The sequence below is a fragment of the Glycine max genome, chromosome 15 (assembly GCF_000004515.6).
Source record: "Glycine max cultivar Williams 82 chromosome 15, Glycine_max_v4.0, whole genome shotgun sequence".
Classification (NCBI taxonomy): domain Eukaryota; kingdom Viridiplantae; phylum Streptophyta; class Magnoliopsida; order Fabales; family Fabaceae; genus Glycine; species Glycine max.
Genome location: NC_038251.2, coordinates 11831703 through 11849307, shown reverse-complemented (window position 1 = coordinate 11849307; position 17605 = coordinate 11831703). Strand labels below are relative to the sequence as shown.

The following is a 17605-nucleotide window of genomic DNA, read 5'->3' as shown; positions in this document are numbered from 1 at the left end:
CAAGGACACTTCACTACATGATTTAAGCAATAATTTGTAGCATGCATTCTCATCAACAGTAAATCCTTTTTTCTCCTTTTAATTTATGGCAAATGATTGTTATCACATGAACTGTCACTATTTGACCCAAAAGTAGTATCATTTGTGATGGTGCTTGACATCCTATGCAACTTAAAAATATAAAAATATTATTTACTTTAATAAGAATATAAAGAGAAGCAATAAATGATAAAAGATAATTTCATAAATTGATAGGTCAATTAAACACACATAGATTCACTTAAAACCACATATAGAACTAAAAAAAAATAGCATCAATGATGAGTCACATCACATAATCAAGCCAAAGGTACGGTACAATTTATAAATCAACAACACGACACATAAACTAAACTGTGACTCTTGATCCGATTAAGCTAAAGAATAGGGTCATACATGAGAAAAAATGTCTTCAAGATTGACTTTGATTTCGTCCATCTAATACCAATTATGTGGATTTCACTCTTGTACTCTAACCCCAACAATTTCTTAAGCATCTCCAAGCAATCAAAGATGTTAGAAACATTGATAATAGTACCACCAATAACAATATTTTCATTGTTAAAATTCCAGGCATACGATAAAATTGGTTACACATTCAACGACCAATAGGATCTCTCTTATTATCCTTCCCACCCCTTTTCCGTTTTGGCCTTTGAGTATAAAGGCTTGTTATTTCTTCCTCTTGCATACCTAAGTCCTCATCATCATGATCCTCATTTATTGGCGTATCTCATCCTTTGTTTCAACTCTCTCTCCTTGTTCTAGGTCCTCAGATGGTGCCCATGCATTATGGCCCGTGGCCACAATATCCTGAAAGAAGATCTCCATCTTAGGTAAATTTCTTAGCCCTTTGCCTTTAAACTTTGTAGCTTCAGGATATTCCTAAAATAAAAAATAATAATTCACTAAATATTTAAGATATCAAATAAATAATCAGATTACTTACAACATAAGATAAGTTTCAATAAGTTGTTGATAAGCTCTTCCAAATGGGAAGATAAAGTTCTCTCTATATATATGGGTAGACAGTATGGGTAGTACTGAGGTATTGTACCCATCCTCATTAATCATTGCTAGTAATCATCGATACACATACTCTTATTAATTAGGCATTGTCTTTAGATTTAAATATAATCTAAATTAATTAGCTTGTGTGCTAATTAAAAAATGTCAATATCATTTAATTTCAGTAATCACATTTAAAAAAAATTAAGGTGTTTTTAATTGAAACTTGACATCAAGAATAAAAAAGAGTCATTAAAAGTATAATCTCAATTAATTGAATGATTCTTTTGAGAGGGTATCATTAAATAGGATGAAAATAATTAAAATTTACTTATATTTAAGTTCATTTTTTATTGCTTACAACTTAGAGTAAAAGAAGTAGATAATTAGCCTTCCCATCATGGATAATTTTTATGGGCATTCATAGAATTCAATACTTATTGTCATCTCTAACAATGAAGTTGAGAGTACAATTGGCTAGAGACCGGTGCATTCATTCAACATATGATTAGAGAACATAGGCAAACTTGGATGACACATTTATAGGGAGACCAATACATGTGTTGGCACATTAGCAAACTCCAAAATGATAGGAGATTACTCAATGTACAAGCTCTTAGGTTTTTAGGACAATTTTTTTTGTTAATTCTCTAGGGTTTCCATCCCTTGATTAGTTGTTTTGTAGTTTACTTATGGGCAAGGACAAATATAGAAATATATCAAAGGGAGGCCAGATTTTTTTTATTTGATTATTTAAATATTTAACTTCTAATAAATAACTATTTAATAAATAATAAAATTTAAAATATTTATTCTTAATGACGTGATAAGTTAATATTTATGTCATCAATTAATATTGTTACTTGACATTAAAGACTAAATTAAAACATTTTTTTTGTTGATATCTAAATTAAAATCTTTAAAGACTAAAATAAAAGTATCCCATTTTATAGGACTAAAATGTTATGTAAATTTTTTTATTTTATTCTTTAAAGTGAGTTGTTCACTTTGGAGAAACCAAATCTTATTTTTAGGATATACATTTATAAAAATTTAAATGATATAATAATTGGAAACATAAAGTTATGTAAATATATATATTTTTAGCTATTATATATATATATATATATATATATATATATATATATATATATATATATATATATATATATATATATATATATTAACTAGTAAGACACCGTGCCTCTGCATGGGTTATTCTTGTTTTTAGATATATTCAAATATATTTTTAAATTAAGATAAACATTATTAGCTATTTATGTTCTCTAAAAAATGAAAAAAAATAATGACAATATTCAAGCAGATAAAATAATTTATTTAAATTATGGTTTTAAGTTTTAAGTTAATTTTATAATAAATTTATCAACTAATTCATTTTAAATTAATTTTTAGTATAAAAATTCAACCTCATAAATAAAAACTTTATTTAACAAAATATTATTTATGAATTTTTTTATATGATTTCCAAGTAAAAATATTTTTATATGATTTACAAGTAAATAAAATATTATTGAGTCTTAATTATCCATTTGTGTTAAAATACTCGAAAAAATAAATTTGTTGTGCTAACATAGACATATATAGAATATGATCATATTTTTTTTATTGGCTTAAATATATCTTTTGTCCATGTAACTTAGTTCTTTTTTATTTTTCATTCTCATAATTATTATTTTTTTCGTAATGATCCCTACAAATTATGTTTATTTTTGTATTTTATCCTTGACGTTAGTCTCCATTATAAATAGTGACATGACAAAATGATAAATAAATTGACGATGTCATCATGTCACATCATCACTCGATGATGTCACCATGATGTCAGTGTGAGATATTATATTATCATTAACTTATAAGGACAAAAATTAAAACAAATATAATTTATAGAAACTAAAACTAAATAATAACATATTTATAGGGAAAAATAAATATTTAAGTTTTTAATTAAATATTAAAATAAATTAAATGTTTTAACATTAATTTATCAACATCTCAATCTTTAAACTTTTTATACACTCAAACTCTTTTTCTTATCCTTCTTTTTTTTACCATCTCTTTTCAAGCTTCACCTTTAGTGCCTTTTTCACATCATTTCTTGCCATTAAACAATTGTGGTGACAACAATAGTATTGATAACGATAATGGTGATGGTAACAACAATCAATACAGTGGTGCTAGTAGTTGTGATAATGAATAGAACAAGAGAGCGAGCGGTAAAAGAGAAAAAAGTTTTAGAAATCTATATACAAGTCATGGACATCCCCTTTGTTTATTTCATTAATGGAATTTCGTTTGTTGATTCGAGCTAAGTTCCATAAAAATACCAACCCTTTTTAAAATATCCTACACAGTTACTATAGGTTAAGCGTCTCGTTCACAAAAATATAGAATAGCATGCCTATTTAAATAGGTTTGATTCTTTATTGAATCATAAAAATTCACTTTCCAAAGATCTCTTCCCTCTCTTCGGGATCAAACATCGATTGCAACGCTTCGATAAACGACTCATTAGGATAAAGATAGATAAATAATAAACCCGCAGTAGTTGTGGCTGAATTGACAATAATAATAGTAATAATGACTAGAATGGTGATAACAACAATAATAATAATGACGGTGGTGACTGTAACCATAAGTTAGTAATAATGGTGCTGACAATATAAAATGATGGTGATAAGTTGTTTTTGATAGTAGGAATTTACAAAAACTTGTTAATGTTAAGTGTATCGCATTATTAAGTGTATGAATTTTAATATTTAACTTAAGTCTTTGTTTTAATATTTAATTTAAGACTTAAATATCTTTTTGTCTTTGCAAATATGTCATTTTTTATTTTTGTCCATAAAAATTATGTTTGTTTTAATTTTAATTTTTGTAAATTAATGATAATATGATATTTTGTATTAAGTAATAGAATAACATTATCAAGTAATGATGTGATATGATGACATTATCATTATATTTCTCATGTCATAATTTTTTGATGAAGACTAATAATAATGATAAAAAATAAAACAAATATAATTTGTGAGATTAAAGGAAAAAATATATTTAAGTTTTTTTTTTTATTTTGTGAGCCTGGTTACCATTTCGGACTATTGTTGTGAATTGTGAGCTTATTCGGAAGTCGCATTCAAAACGGACAATGGAACACGTGTCATCCAACAATAGGTGAACCAATCCTCGAAATACATGGGTCCAGTGACGTTATCAAGCTCCTTGGACCACCTTTTTCCCCGTTTGGAATTTGAAATCCCATCCCTCTCAAGAAAGACGTTATAAACTCTCCCCCATTTTTATAATGCAAACATAAATTCAAAATAATCATTTTTTATAAAAAAATTTAATACTACAAAAATTTTCAATTACTTCATGCAACGAAAATTCTCTTCTCTGTCTCCATTTATTATCACTTCAAACTGTGTCTTTCTCTCTCTATTCTCTGACTCCACTCCTTCTCTCTCTCTCTCACTCTCTCAATTCCCGAAAATTTTCCCGTTTAGCTTCACCTTCTCTGTGACTGTGATTATCAATTCAATTGCTTCTTCAACTAAGCCTCTTTCTTTCACAGTGTAAAAAAAAAGTGCTTTTTCGGTGGGTGCTTGCTTCTTCCCTTTCACTCTACTCAAATGCTTAGCTGACCCAACTCGTTGTCTCAACGTAAGTCCTAGCTGCAATGCCAAAGTTTGCATCTTTTCTTCATTTCCGTTAATGGGTTCTTGACGTTGGCTTCTTCCTTTCAGAGTTGCATTTGAATTTGGCTACTTTCTTTTTTCCCCCTATTGGTATTCTTATTGCTATCATGTGTGTTATTTTTAGCGTTTGGATTCAGTTTAAGTTCTTATGCTTTGAATGGCCTGAATTTGGTGTTTCTGGGGTTTTCGATTCCTTGTTTGGTTGATGAGAATCATTTCATAGATGGGAAACAAACACGTTTGAATCAGATTCATTTGGGGTGTGAAGTAATGCCTGTCTATAAGCACAGTTTGTACATGTCTCTGTTTACGTTTGAATCCATGAATAGACTTTATATAGGCTTGGACTTTCTAAGGCATTCAAGATCCGCAAAACCTTTGCTTGTTTAAATAATTGTCAACATTGTATTTTTCACCCCACTTCTCCTCCCCTTTACATTAGGATTAGTATATACACATTTGGTCCTGGCTGGAATTTTTAAAATGGATCTTTAGATTTTTTCTAACTCGATTAGTTGTAACAGGCTAAAAATGTCTATTTGCTATTAATTTGCACAGCATATGATTATTTTCAAGTTTAGTAACATCGGGAAAATTGTGAGACTATTTAGCTGGCTAGACTTGACTCTTTATTGTCTGATTGGTTCTCTTAAAGGAGATTTACATATAAGCAAAATATGAACTATTAAGTGGATTTTAGGTCTGGTGAACTGGTATCTGGTTGTTGCTTTCATTCAAAGGAGGAGATCTAGAGATACAGAGAACCATACTATTGAAATTTTGGTCATTGTGTTTATTTGAAGAGTTTTTGGTTTAGATTGCATCAGTTAATTATTGGTGAATTATTATGTTCCATGTTAATGTTCCCATATGAATCATACTTTTTTCCTTTAAAATTTGATCAAGTTAGCTTGAGTAAATCTTTATATAATTCTTATTTGACTAGCGATGTTAATCTTTCATGCCAATTTTTTTTCCTGATGTGTCATGAAGGTTTACTGTCTTGAACCAAGACGAATGATGTTGTGTGATCCATATAGCTGATCTCACCTAGTCGGATAAGGTTCTTGTTGTGTCTTGAAAGTTGACTGAATTCTGATTTGAAAATGGGAGTTGAAAAAGAAGGAACAAAAAGTGGAGGAGGTTATGCTGGTGGTTTTTTCCAGTTGTTTGATTGGAGCTCAAAATCCCGTAAGAAATTATTTGCAGCCAAGTCAGATTTACCAGGTAAATTTACTACATGCATTGTGTTTTATGTCTCTTGTCAACTGTTTTGCATCACTGATACCATATTTAATTGGTCTAGTCATTTTGTGTTCTGCTGTTGGTAAATTGTTTCTAAATCATTTGCAGAGTCTTTAAAACAGGGAAGAAAAGTCGATTACAATGTGGCAATGACACAGCCCTCCTATCTGGTAGGGATATTGCCATCTCTTGCAATCTCAGCTATTGTTTTTATATATGTATTTATGTTGTGAAATTTGATTGTTATTTGTTTAATTCTTTTAGGTTGATGACGATGAAATTGGAGTAGGGGCAAGTGTTAGAGGAAGTTGTGATCATAGTTATGCTTCATCTGTTACTGATGATGAAGCATATGGAACAAGAGCCCCTAGTGTTGTTGCCAGGCTTATGGGTTTAGATTCCTTGCCTACTTCCAGTTTTTCTGATCCTTATTCTACCCCATACTTTGATACCCGATCCCTTCAAGACTCTCATGACTTCAAGAAAAACCTTCGTCACCAGCATGACCATCATACCCCATATTCTGGAAAGCTGCTTGAAAAGGTTGAGAGCTCTTCTAGGAACTTCATGGAGCCAAAGCCGCAAAAGGCCATTACCAGGCCAATTGAAAAGTTCCAAACTGAAGTATTGCCTCCAAAATCAGCTAAATCAATTCCTGTTACACACCATAAACTCTTGTCCCCTATTAAGAATCCTGGCTTTGTTCCTACCAATAATGCGGCTTATATAATGGAGGCTGCGGCAAGAATTATTGAGCCTGGATCCCAAGTTAGTACCAAGTTCAAGACACCGCTGATAGCATCATCAACACCATTGAGAGTTAGAGATCTTAAAGATAAGGTGGAGGCTTCACAAAAAGAACCTCTAATTGGGCCATCTTCCATGACCTCTAGAACTCGAGATCTGAAAGAGAAAAGAGAAATTACTCATAGAACAACCAGGACCTCAGAATCTTCTCAAAGATCAGTCGAGTCAAATGCTGCCAAGTATCTAAAGGGACAGTCTTTGAACAGAAGCTGGAATGGATCTGCGGATACATCTGTATCCGTCAAATCTCCTACAAACGAGGAAGAAGATTCTTCTTTGAAGAATAAGGGGAAGTCCATTTCACTTGCAATCCAAGCAAAAGTGAATGTTCAAAGAAGGGAAGGTTTGAGTTTGACTGGGGGCAGAAGTTTGACAGGCCAGAAAGAGCATCCTGATGTTAAATCCAACCAACCAATGAAGGCAAGTGTTCAGAAAAATTTACACAAGAAATCTTCTGGTGCTCTTAGACAGAATAATCTGAAACAGAATTATTCAATTGACAAAGACAAATTACCATCAAAGCCATTGGTTACCAATTCAAACAGTAGGAAAGTTCTGACTGGGGATTCCTCTTATGGACGCCATAGAAGCTCTAGTAATAAATCCAATGCAAAACCTAAAGTTGGATCCAGAAAGTCAGCCATGGAGGTGACAGATAGTGAAAAGGAGGTCTTGTATACCAGCACAAACAGTTTTCCTAGAAAGAAAAGGTCTACAGACAAGGACTGGAATGATAGGGTTGTGGATAATTTGTTCATTGAAAAAATGCAGAAGCCTGCTAAGTCTAACCTAGTGAGTAATAAGCAAAATAGTTGGACTGAAGAAGTCAAAAAGAAAGACATGGATGTAGTTTCCTTCACATTTACCACACCATTAACAAGAAGCAATCCAGGTTTTGAGACATCTGGACAAGCTGGCCAGAATACTAATGGCCTTTCCTTGGATCAACGCATTAAAAGAGTGTTACTCGACCCAGACAATACAAAGTCTCCAATAGGATACAATATAATTGGTGGCGGTGATGCCTTAGGTATCCTTTTGGAACAGAAGTTGAGGGAATTGACTAATATGGAAACCACTTGTCATGACTCTTCTAAAGTGAGGCAACCTGCCATTACTGCACCAATTTCAGATGATCAAGTAACCAGCCATAATGTAGTTAATCTCAATCCGAGGTTGCAACAGAAAAAAGACCAAGGTGTGTTATTTTCAGACAAGTTAAGCAGTAACTATGATTCAAACATCTTCTTCACTGGTCCTCCTGAACTGTCATTGAAGCATAACTCATGGGTATGTGACATTCTTGTAATTCTTGTTGCCTATTTTATTGCTCAGTATTTATCAGTCAAGCATGCTAAATGGAAAGTTAGGCTTGTTTATTTCGTGTTGAAAATCATCCTTATAAAAGAAAACAAAAGAAACAGATTCATTGTCTGTTTCCCAAGAAAACCAATTTTCAAAGTAAGTTCTACCTGTAATTAACTTAGTTTTTCCTGGAGAAATGAAGTCATGTGTGAATCAAGTGAAATGAGCAGTCGTTTCCTTAGATTATTTCTTGGCTTAATGCATAAGTCATCTTTGGTGCTTTGTCTGCTTGCAATGGTCAGTCAGGCTCTTACCTGTTCTCTACTATTTCTCTGTAGTTTTATGTTGCAGCTGGTTCTCTATGAAGCAGCACTTTTAGGCTGTATTTATTTCATGTTTAACTTGAACCACATTTGAGTTTAGTGAACCACATCTGATTGAACAAGTGGTTAAATCATGTATAAACGACTAACTTTTATTATGCAGTTAATGCAAAACCAACTTTGGGTAACTAAAATAAAATGTGATTAAAAGTATAGGTTGTAACAATACCATTGAAAGTACCAATTTTATAGAATAATCAACCAACCTCTCACTAATTGATGGCATATTCCTAATGGTTTTCTTCCATGTTGAGTAGGTTATTAACTCATGTTGTTTACAGATTGATGAGATGGAATCACAGTTACTCAATTGCCGACACCCAAGTCCAATCTCTGTTCTTGAGCCTTCTTTTTCAATGGAAAGCTGTGAATCTTCATTGAGCACAGATATTACTAGTACAGAAGGTAGTTTTGTTTTATGCCTCAATGTGGGCATCTAATTCCTTATTTTGAAATTAGTTATTTCATGACACATGAGTGCTAATACTTTATCTACTTTCAGGAAGCAAGTTAAGCTCATCTGTTCAAGCTCACGAAGTTCATGGTTTGAATTTTTCACGGAAGTTCTATCCTTGTGAATCTGATACTGAGTTATCTGATTCAGCTTCTTCCACATCAGCTGGGAACCCGATGAGGAAGCGCACAAGTACATGTTCTGTCACGAGGTTTGGAAGGTCAAGCACATGGGAGTTGGACTACGTGAAAGATATAGTGTGTAATGTTGAGTTGATGTATATAGACTTTTCCCTTGGCCAAGCTAGCGAGGTTATAAACCCTCATCTATTCAAACAGTTGGAAGGGTGCAAGGGAGGGTTTAAGCGCGGTGACGAATCTAGGATGGCAAGGAAAGTTACATTTGATTGTGTGAGTGAATGTCTGGATTTGAGATGCAGGCGTTATGTAGGGGGAGGATACAAAATGTGGATCAAAGGGTTTGAAATGGTGAAAAGAAAAGAATGGTTGGCAGAAGATGTGTACAAGGAGATCTCAGATTGGAGTGGAATGGGAGACTCAATGGTAGATGAGCTTGTGGACAAGGACATGAGCAGCCAATATAGAAGATGGCTAGAGTATGAGGTTGATGCTTCTGAACTCGGATCAGAGGTTGTGGACCAAATATTTAATTCTTTGGTTGATGATGTTGTGACTGAAATGTTGCAATTGTAAACACCTTAATGATTGATTTTTTGCGGCTGATTAATTATGAAGAATTATCTTCTTATTGATTAATTAAAGAAGTAGGCATTATCAAGTCTTTTTTAGTAGTTTCTTTTGGGTGATAGAAGCTGCTGCTTTCCCCTTGGCATATATGAATGACTTGATAAAGTTGTCTTGTTAAATATCACCTACATTTTTGCTTGATACAACATAGTACCACTCTGCCATTGGGCACAATTGTGCGGTAATTCAGCTATTTATTATAGTTGGTTAATAATCACCAATTAAGTGAACCTTTTCCTGTAAATTTAAACTAATCTTAGCCTTAGCATGTCTGTATATTTTTAAATAAGAAAAATAAGTTTTTAGTTTATATATTTTCGGTTAAACTTATTTTTGATTTTTGTACTTTCAAATTGATGAAATCAATCTATAAACTTTTTAAAATGTGATTTTTGTCTCTCTCCACCTACTCCGTTGGTTGCAAAATCACATTGGATGGATGGAAATAATTTTTTCTAAAAGTTGATATCAATTTGAAAGCATAGTAACTAAAATTAAGTTTAATCAAAAGTATAAGGATCAGATACAAATATATTTTTTCCTTTTAAAATTGAGTGCAATTAATATTGATAAAATTAATTTTAAATAGTTAAAAACAATTAAAATGCACTAAAATTAATCTAAATCATAAATTATATTTCGTCTTTTCCTAATTATAAGACATAATTGAATAATTTGTGTTTATTAAAAAAGTTAGTTAACTTAATTATTAACATTAAATTTATAATATTTTTTCAAATATATTCTTAACTTTATTAAAAAATTATTTATCTTTTTCAATCCTCATAGGAGAGAGAAAGAGATAATTTATGATATTTTAGTCAAAAAATCATCAATGCACAATAGAGATGAAATGAAATTAAGGGATAAATTTTTTTAATAACTATATAAAACGGAATTAGTACTGTATATTAAAGCGTGTGTGACAAAAAAATTAATTTTGTGTTTATAAAATAGGCCTATTTATTTTGGTAAAGTTGATCGGACTTGCCAACATACGACTTTGGAGTGTCAATGTTGGAAGAGTTTTAGAGTTAATAGACTTTGGAGTTGAGCTTTTCCAAGCAGAGGCTATAACTGTGTTAATTGTGTTGATTAGGACAGTGATTTAAACGTTAAAACTGGAGCCAATTAGTAAAGAAAGGCTTTCTATTTTTCGGAAGATGGGAATAGAAGCCATGGAAAAGAATAAATCTTCGACATTCAGAAAAGCAAAGGTTTCTTGACATTTATTTTTTTATTAAATATTTACCCTAAAAATTAATGCAAGTGCATTTAAAAATCAGAGCAGCATTACAAAAATAAACAATTCTCCAATATATAAGGAATACAAATAAATGTTACTACCATAGTTTCAAATAACTAGTTTTATTTTAGTACATCATATATATTGATACACTTTTATTATTTATTTTCAGTACAACAACATAGATTTTAATCATATATATGACATCTTGCAAATTGCATAGTTCACTAAAAAATCAACTAACCCCCTTTCACTTCTATTTAAACTGCCCCCACCCTAATCTCATGAAGCTATTATAAAATCGAGTTACATACTATATATAAACAACTTAATTTCCAACAGTTTTGTGCACTGATTAGGATTATGGATGAAAACCATAATTTATTTCACCAATGCCAGTACTCCACAAGCAATTCATCACTTGGTCATCACAAAGGTTCCACTGATTATTGGATTGAACACTTCCTCCCATGTCCCAATCAGACCACTGATAATCAATAGCAGAATTCACTGATGAACAATTGGGGTACCATTCTCCACTATCCCCATTTGATGCATTATTCTTGCTTTGATCTGTTCCCATTATATCCACATTCATCTGGCCACATTCAATTCCATTAGGCTCATCCTTAAGGGTTACATTATTACCACTTGGATTCACAAGCACCCCATTTTCAAACATGTTACTAAGTTTCATGATTTCATCATCAGACCAATGATGATATGGTCCCAAGCTGGCTTCAAGGCTGGGGCATGATGCAAATGTGCTACTAATTGTAATGCTCTCCATTTCATAACAAGCATCCATCATGGAAATTTCTTCACCTTCTTCTCTGTTGCAACTAGGCATTGACTCAAAGGAGTTTTGGCTCAAAGCCATGTTCTTTTCTTCTTCTGTGGCTGGCTTGTTTCTTGAACCGCGAACTCTTCTCTTGGATGTGGCAGAGTTTACAGCAGCCATGTCAGTGGGTGGAAGAGACTCATTTAGAGATCTCATGAAGCAATAGATCTTTCTCCTAAGGTGAGAGTTCCAATAGTTCTTTATCTCATTGTCTGTTCGTCCCGGTAAACGTCCAGCTATCACAGACCACCTACAACAACCAAACGTTTTTGTAAGTTCACATGAAAAAAAGAAGAAAAATCACCACTAGAACTCCAAAGTTAAATGGATTTTGAAAATGTGGATCACACCCACATACACACACAAATTAATCGATTAAAATTGGTTATGTGGATTAGGTGTTTCAACCCACCGGCTCAACTCAACTTGACACATCTAACTGCTAATTCAGTGAACACATCTAATTGCTAATTTAGTGAACTATTAGTTAGTCAGAACAGGTTGTCTCCTCCTGAGGTCAACATTATTTCTTTTTAAAAATAAAATATATTATTAACTTAAGTTATTTTAAAAGTCACTTGCTAAAGAAAAAAAATGTTTAATGCTAGAAAAAACAGAGTTAATATGATTAGTATCAATTTATTTTTTTAAGTTTTTAGTATTTTACAAAATACATATATATTATTATTGTTAATACCAATTCCACTAATCATAATATTTATATTCAAATTTAGGCTAGGTTAATAATATACTTTATGTCTTTTAATTAAATTTATCAATTTGAGTTAATGTTAGAAATAAATAGCTTCAACTTTATCTTTTTTATATAGGCTAATATGCTAGCTCACTCCAAAATGAGTTGGGCCAGAGGTTTTAGCCCACAACCAGTAGGTGGGACAATCTGTCCAAACCAGGTTAACTGCTCTCTCTTCATGATTGACAAGCGAATTTGTTTTTATGGTGGACATGTTAAAACAGGATAATCAGAATAGGAATATTTTGAAAATATAATAAAAGTAAAAAATTGGTGTATGAAGAGGAAAAAAGAAAAAAGGTAAGGAATGCAAATAACAATTCCCGTAAACAATACAAACCAAACCTAAATGGATCATGTTTGCCCTTATACCTAACTCAATACAAACCAAACCTAAATGTATCATATTTGCCCTTATACCTAACTCCGTAATGTGGCCTTGCTAACTAAGTTACTCATACAAACCAAACCTAAATGGGCCAAGCTTTCCTGATACCTAACTCTGTCTAGTGACCCTTACTTACATACTTAAGTATGATCATAGAGACAGCCAGCATGTAATTATTTGCAAAATATTCTTTCCAATTAATTTGGGTAAAGTACAAATAACTTCTTTGATACTTAAGCTTTCTTTCTTTTTTCTTTTTTTTTAAAAAAAACGCAAGGTTTATTGTACAGCGCATTAATCATTAAATTTTGGATTAAAAATATGTTTGATTTTGTTAATTTTAACTTTTCTAAAATCAAGAGAAAAACACGTTTCTACGAAATCTACAAAATGTAAACTTGAGTAAAAAACATTTAATAAAATCAGTCCGTCTAAAAATCCATCACTAATTTCTTTCAGTTGTAAGTATAAACCTATGCAAAAGTTTATATTGGGAAAAAGATGTAAAGCAAAAATAACGTGAAAAGTCCATATTCCGATATTTGTAACTATTTATTGTTTTAAATAATTATAATTTTTTTATAAAACTGGAAATAGATATTAAGTATCTTCATTTTTTAAAATATAATCACATATAAATAAAATACTACTTTACTAATATTCTATCTTATTTTGATTAATAAAAATATAAAAAACAAAGTTAAAAATTATTATTAATTTTTCAATTTTTAAATAATAAATAATTTAAAATATACTACAACATTAAAATAGTAATTGTTGTGATAAAGAAAGAGGAAATATATATCTTCTTTTTTTACTGCAAAGGAGGAAATATCTAAGGCAAATAAATGCATACAATTAACCCATTCCTAAGAATTTGGTACAGTAGTTGAAGCTGTATCAGATGCAGTGAATAGGTCCACCTTGGTCGTGTGAGTGTAACTTGGATCTACCTAACACCTGCCTTCTTGGTCGTTTCTAAAACTAGTATATCATATAAAATTAAATTAAACACAACTAAAGTTATAAATAATGTTAAATTATGTTTTAAATTTGATGAAGACCATATTGTTATTGTTATAAAAAAAAGTTAGTCATTCCCAGTCAAAAAAAATAAAGAAGAGAAAAGTTAGTCATGTTGTTGCTTTCATTATATGCTTCACCTTATTTTCGTTATGTTTTCAAAATACTTATTTCTTTTCATGTATATTATAAACCATTTTTTTTAAAAGTGACTTGCATGGTTGATATCTTTCTGAAGCAGTAGTATTATATCTTCTTTCAATATCTTTTATTAATAAATTCAATATTTTTATTTACTTATCAACAAAATTTTCTTATAGTAATTTAGAATTATTGCTTGGCAATGCTATGGAACACTCCCTCTGACCAGGCCATAATTCCTTTGATATTTTTTTTAACTTTTTCTTGAGATACATCATTTCATAATTAATGTCACGCTCCATTAAGGTGAGTGTTCGTTCGCTCACAGAACCCGTATGGTTCGTGAGGAATTGAAGAAGGGTACAGTGAAACCAACATTCCCTCGCAGGTTTAATGTTGGAAAAGTATATCTATCTTTCTCTTTCTGTCTCGTTAGTTTTGTCTTGGAGACGAGAGTGACCTCAAACAATCGTTGTCGTATTCTTTTAGTCAATTGCTAATGTAAGATGAAGCATAATTTGTTCTTTCATGTAGGCCTTATAGTTTGTCCTTATAAAACACTTTATTAACTTAAGGTATAAGAGTATTTATAAATTATTCTTAGTCTTTATTTGTGCGTATAAGAAGCAATTCCCTAGTCCATTCTTTTATCGCCAATGTTTTGATTTTAAGTCGGATGCATTGTTAGGCTGATTGTTTTAACACTTGTACTAATTAACCTTACAATTTTATTTTTAAAAGATGTCTTAATGGGTTTTGTTGAATGTTTTTGTATCCATCGAATTCAATCGGTATGGTCTAATTGTAAGTCAGTTACCATTCAATCTTGGATTCCAATTGTCTCGGTAGGTTAATTACTACGCCTTTCTAGGGAACAATTTTTTTAGAAAAAAAAATCTAGCGTTTGGTTTTCAGAAATTATATAGTACTATAGTAGTATAAACTATAAAGTTATTAAGTAAAGGCATTTGATATGAGCGTGCAAAGCATCACCTATTACCAAGAACAGCATGCAACTTGACAATGATCTCTTCTTCCTCAGGAGTGATGTTACCTCTCTTCACGTCAGCTCTCAAATAGTTGATCCATCTCAGTCGGCAACTCTTCCCACACCTCAACAAACCTTCATTTTTAAAAAAATTCAAACAAATAAACACAAACACAACATGAAATCATTAATTAAATCGCAAGTACAAAATTTTACAATGTGTATATACCTGCATTCTTAGGCAAGGTTTTCCACGAGCCTTCACCATTTTCTTGAATGTAATCGGTCAAGATTTTATCCTCTTCTGCAGTCCATCTTCCTTTCTTCAACCCCACTTTCTCACAGCAAGGAGATCTACCCATTTAGATTTTTTTTTTTTTTTTATGAAACACAAACACTCACAAAGTACTAACTCTCACACACTGAGACATAGATTACTCACTACTACTACTATTGAATGGATGTGGGAAGGGATGCAACACTGTAGTAGTATATAAAGGAAATGGGAACAAGGACATGTGTAGTGAGTTAAAGAGCAGTTCTGGTAATTAATGGTGGATCAGAACCCTTCAGTGAAAAGTTGCACTTTGTAGCAGGTTAAAGTACACTGCTTTTTCCCTTTTTTTCAGAGTTACCATTATAACTAATTACGAGGGTGGCGACCACAAGATAAATATCATTGTGTAGGATATAGTAGTAGTAATGTATGTTCTCTTTGATCCTGCTGTAATGTCGGAGCAATAAATTGGGAATATATGTTTTCACGACCCACATCAAACCTACTTTCAGAAAGGATAAATATATGCGTACATCCAAATATCTATTTTACATCTAGGAATATAATAGAACTAAAAAAGAGAAAATAAATATAAGTATAATAAGGGATATAATTTGATTGAAAGAAAAAGATAAAAAATGAGATATATTAATAAAGTGGTTAAAATTAAAAGGTGGTCAAATATATTATTGTTCTTTCACAAGCATTTGTTGTTTTTCTATCCTTACACGTGAACTAGGACCAAAATGACGATAGGACCAAATGGCTATAAACTGTCCATAGGGCCCAAAAGTCCTTAGGACAATCCAACTTTTAAAAATTAAAATTTAGGAAGTCAATACAAACTTTTCAAGTGAGCTTGGATTGGTAGATAGACCTTAAATATAAATAATTTGAAAATCCTTAGGACAATCCAACTTTTAAAAATTAAAATTTAGGAAGTCAATACAAACTTTTCAAGTGAGCTTGGATTGGTAGATAGACCTTAAATATAAATAATTTGACCTATTTTTTAAATACTTTGGCTCAAACAAAATTAAAAATATGATTAAGGCTGAATTATAGATATTTTCATTGGGATTGAATTGAATATACTCTAACCAAGGTTGTAGATGAAAAAAAACTCTAATCAAAGTTAAGTTAAAAATATTCTTCTTAATTAGAACTCAACCAAGTTGATTTTGACAGTTATAAATATTAAGTGAGACTAGTATATAATGTTTATTTTTATTCTAGAGAGACTAAACGAGTTTGGAAATATGTTCAGAAGCCAAACAAATCACCTAAAATACATAAAAAAGATGTCATAGCTACCTACAACTTCCAACTAATAATTTTTATAGTGTGTTTGGATTAAATTCAATTTTTTTAAAAATCAATTCTAATTCTACATTGAAAAAATAAATAATTATTTCTACTTTTTAAAATTTTTTTACCTATAAAATTATTCTATATGTTGAAGGACTAAAACATTTCCATACTTTTTCTGTTTTTTTTTATTAGAAATGAATAATTTTTATTAAGAAATAGTACAAATTAAGAATATTATAATTAATCTTAACAAATACGTATAGGAACAGAAATTATCAGAAAAATCCAGCATTCAATATTTCTCATCATATCCTCACATAGCAGCCTACCCATCCATACACTCGATTGCTGCACGTACGTACCAGTCATAAAATGTAGTATTTAGATGTTAGCCACCCTTAGTCTGACCTTGAGCTTTTCCAGGTTGGCCAAATTATGGCAAGAAAACAATTAACCAAGCTCCACAAGATATTAATGTTATTTTTAAATTTTGCAATAAATATATGCATGTGTTGAAATTATATAGGAGTTGAAATAAAAAAAGAAAAAAAAGAAAGATTTAATTGAATGATATTTTTTTTCACTATAACATTAATAGAGAATATTTATTGGTTGTGAATGACTAATATTTATTGGGAAGTCAACTAATCACCTACAGTGTCATCTCTCCTTATAATAATATTTTCTAATCTACCTTGACTAAAAACATTACTTAAAAAATTTAAATCTAATTTCACTCGAATCAACAATTGTTATATTTTATATTATATAATGACAAATATAATGAATGAGATATGAATGATATAATGTAAATAATTATTAATATTAATATATGTTTGACACATAATGAAAAGAAAATCACAAAGGGAAATTAAAAAAATAAAAGATTTTTTAAGGTACTTCAAATTAATC

The 17605-nt window shown here is 30.9% G+C and overlaps 2 protein-coding genes across 2 annotated transcripts; one reads left to right on the top strand and one right to left on the bottom strand.

Moving 5' to 3' along the window:
* Window positions 1–4380: 4380 nt before the first annotated feature.
* Window positions 4381–9755, top strand: LOC102669513 (uncharacterized). The gene is made up of 6 exons (XM_006597650.4): window positions 4381–4728; window positions 5757–5990; window positions 6117–6178; window positions 6273–8105; window positions 8785–8908; window positions 9006–9755. Exons 2-6 carry the CDS (start codon window positions 5870–5872, stop codon window positions 9668–9670), a joined length of 2805 nt encoding a protein of 934 aa, XP_006597713.1. The 5' UTR covers window positions 4381–4728; window positions 5757–5869; the 3' UTR covers window positions 9671–9755.
* A 1489-nt stretch (window positions 9756–11244) lies between these two features.
* On the bottom strand, window positions 11245–15547 carry LOC100819736 (transcription repressor MYB6). Its single transcript, XM_003547318.5, has 3 exons — window positions 15335–15547; window positions 15111–15240; window positions 11245–12061 (listed from the first exon to the last, which is right to left on the bottom strand). The coding sequence occupies exons 1-3, from the start codon at window positions 15465–15467 to the stop codon at window positions 11332–11334; spliced, it is 993 nt and encodes a 330-aa protein (XP_003547366.1). The 5' UTR covers window positions 15468–15547; the 3' UTR covers window positions 11245–11331.
* Window positions 15548–17605: the final 2058 nt, after the last annotated feature.

What these genes read in the sequence shown, in the direction of transcription:
- LOC102669513 (XM_006597650.4), top strand. Translation starts at nt 5,870, where the DNA reads ATGGGAGTTGAAAAAGAAGGAACAAAAAGTGGAGGAGGTTATGCTGGT. An exon ending in AGCCAAGTCAGATTTACCAG is followed by an intron (nt 5,991 to 6,116) that starts GTAAATTTACTA and finishes AATCATTTGCAG; the next exon opens with AGTCTTTAAAACAGGGAAGA. An exon ending in CATTGAAGCATAACTCATGG is followed by an intron (nt 8,106 to 8,784) that starts GTATGTGACATT and finishes TGTTGTTTACAG; the next exon opens with ATTGATGAGATGGAATCACA.
- LOC100819736 (XM_003547318.5), bottom strand. Translation starts at nt 15,467, where the DNA reads ATGGGTAGATCTCCTTGCTGTGAGAAAGTGGGGTTGAAGAAAGGAAGA. An exon ending in AACCTTGCCTAAGAATGCAG is followed by an intron (nt 15,241 to 15,334) that starts GTATATACACAT and finishes TTAAAAATGAAG; the next exon opens with GTTTGTTGAGGTGTGGGAAG. An exon ending in CATGCTGTTCTTGGTAATAG is followed by an intron (nt 12,062 to 15,110) that starts GTGATGCTTTGC and finishes TGGTTGTTGTAG; the next exon opens with GTGGTCTGTGATAGCTGGAC.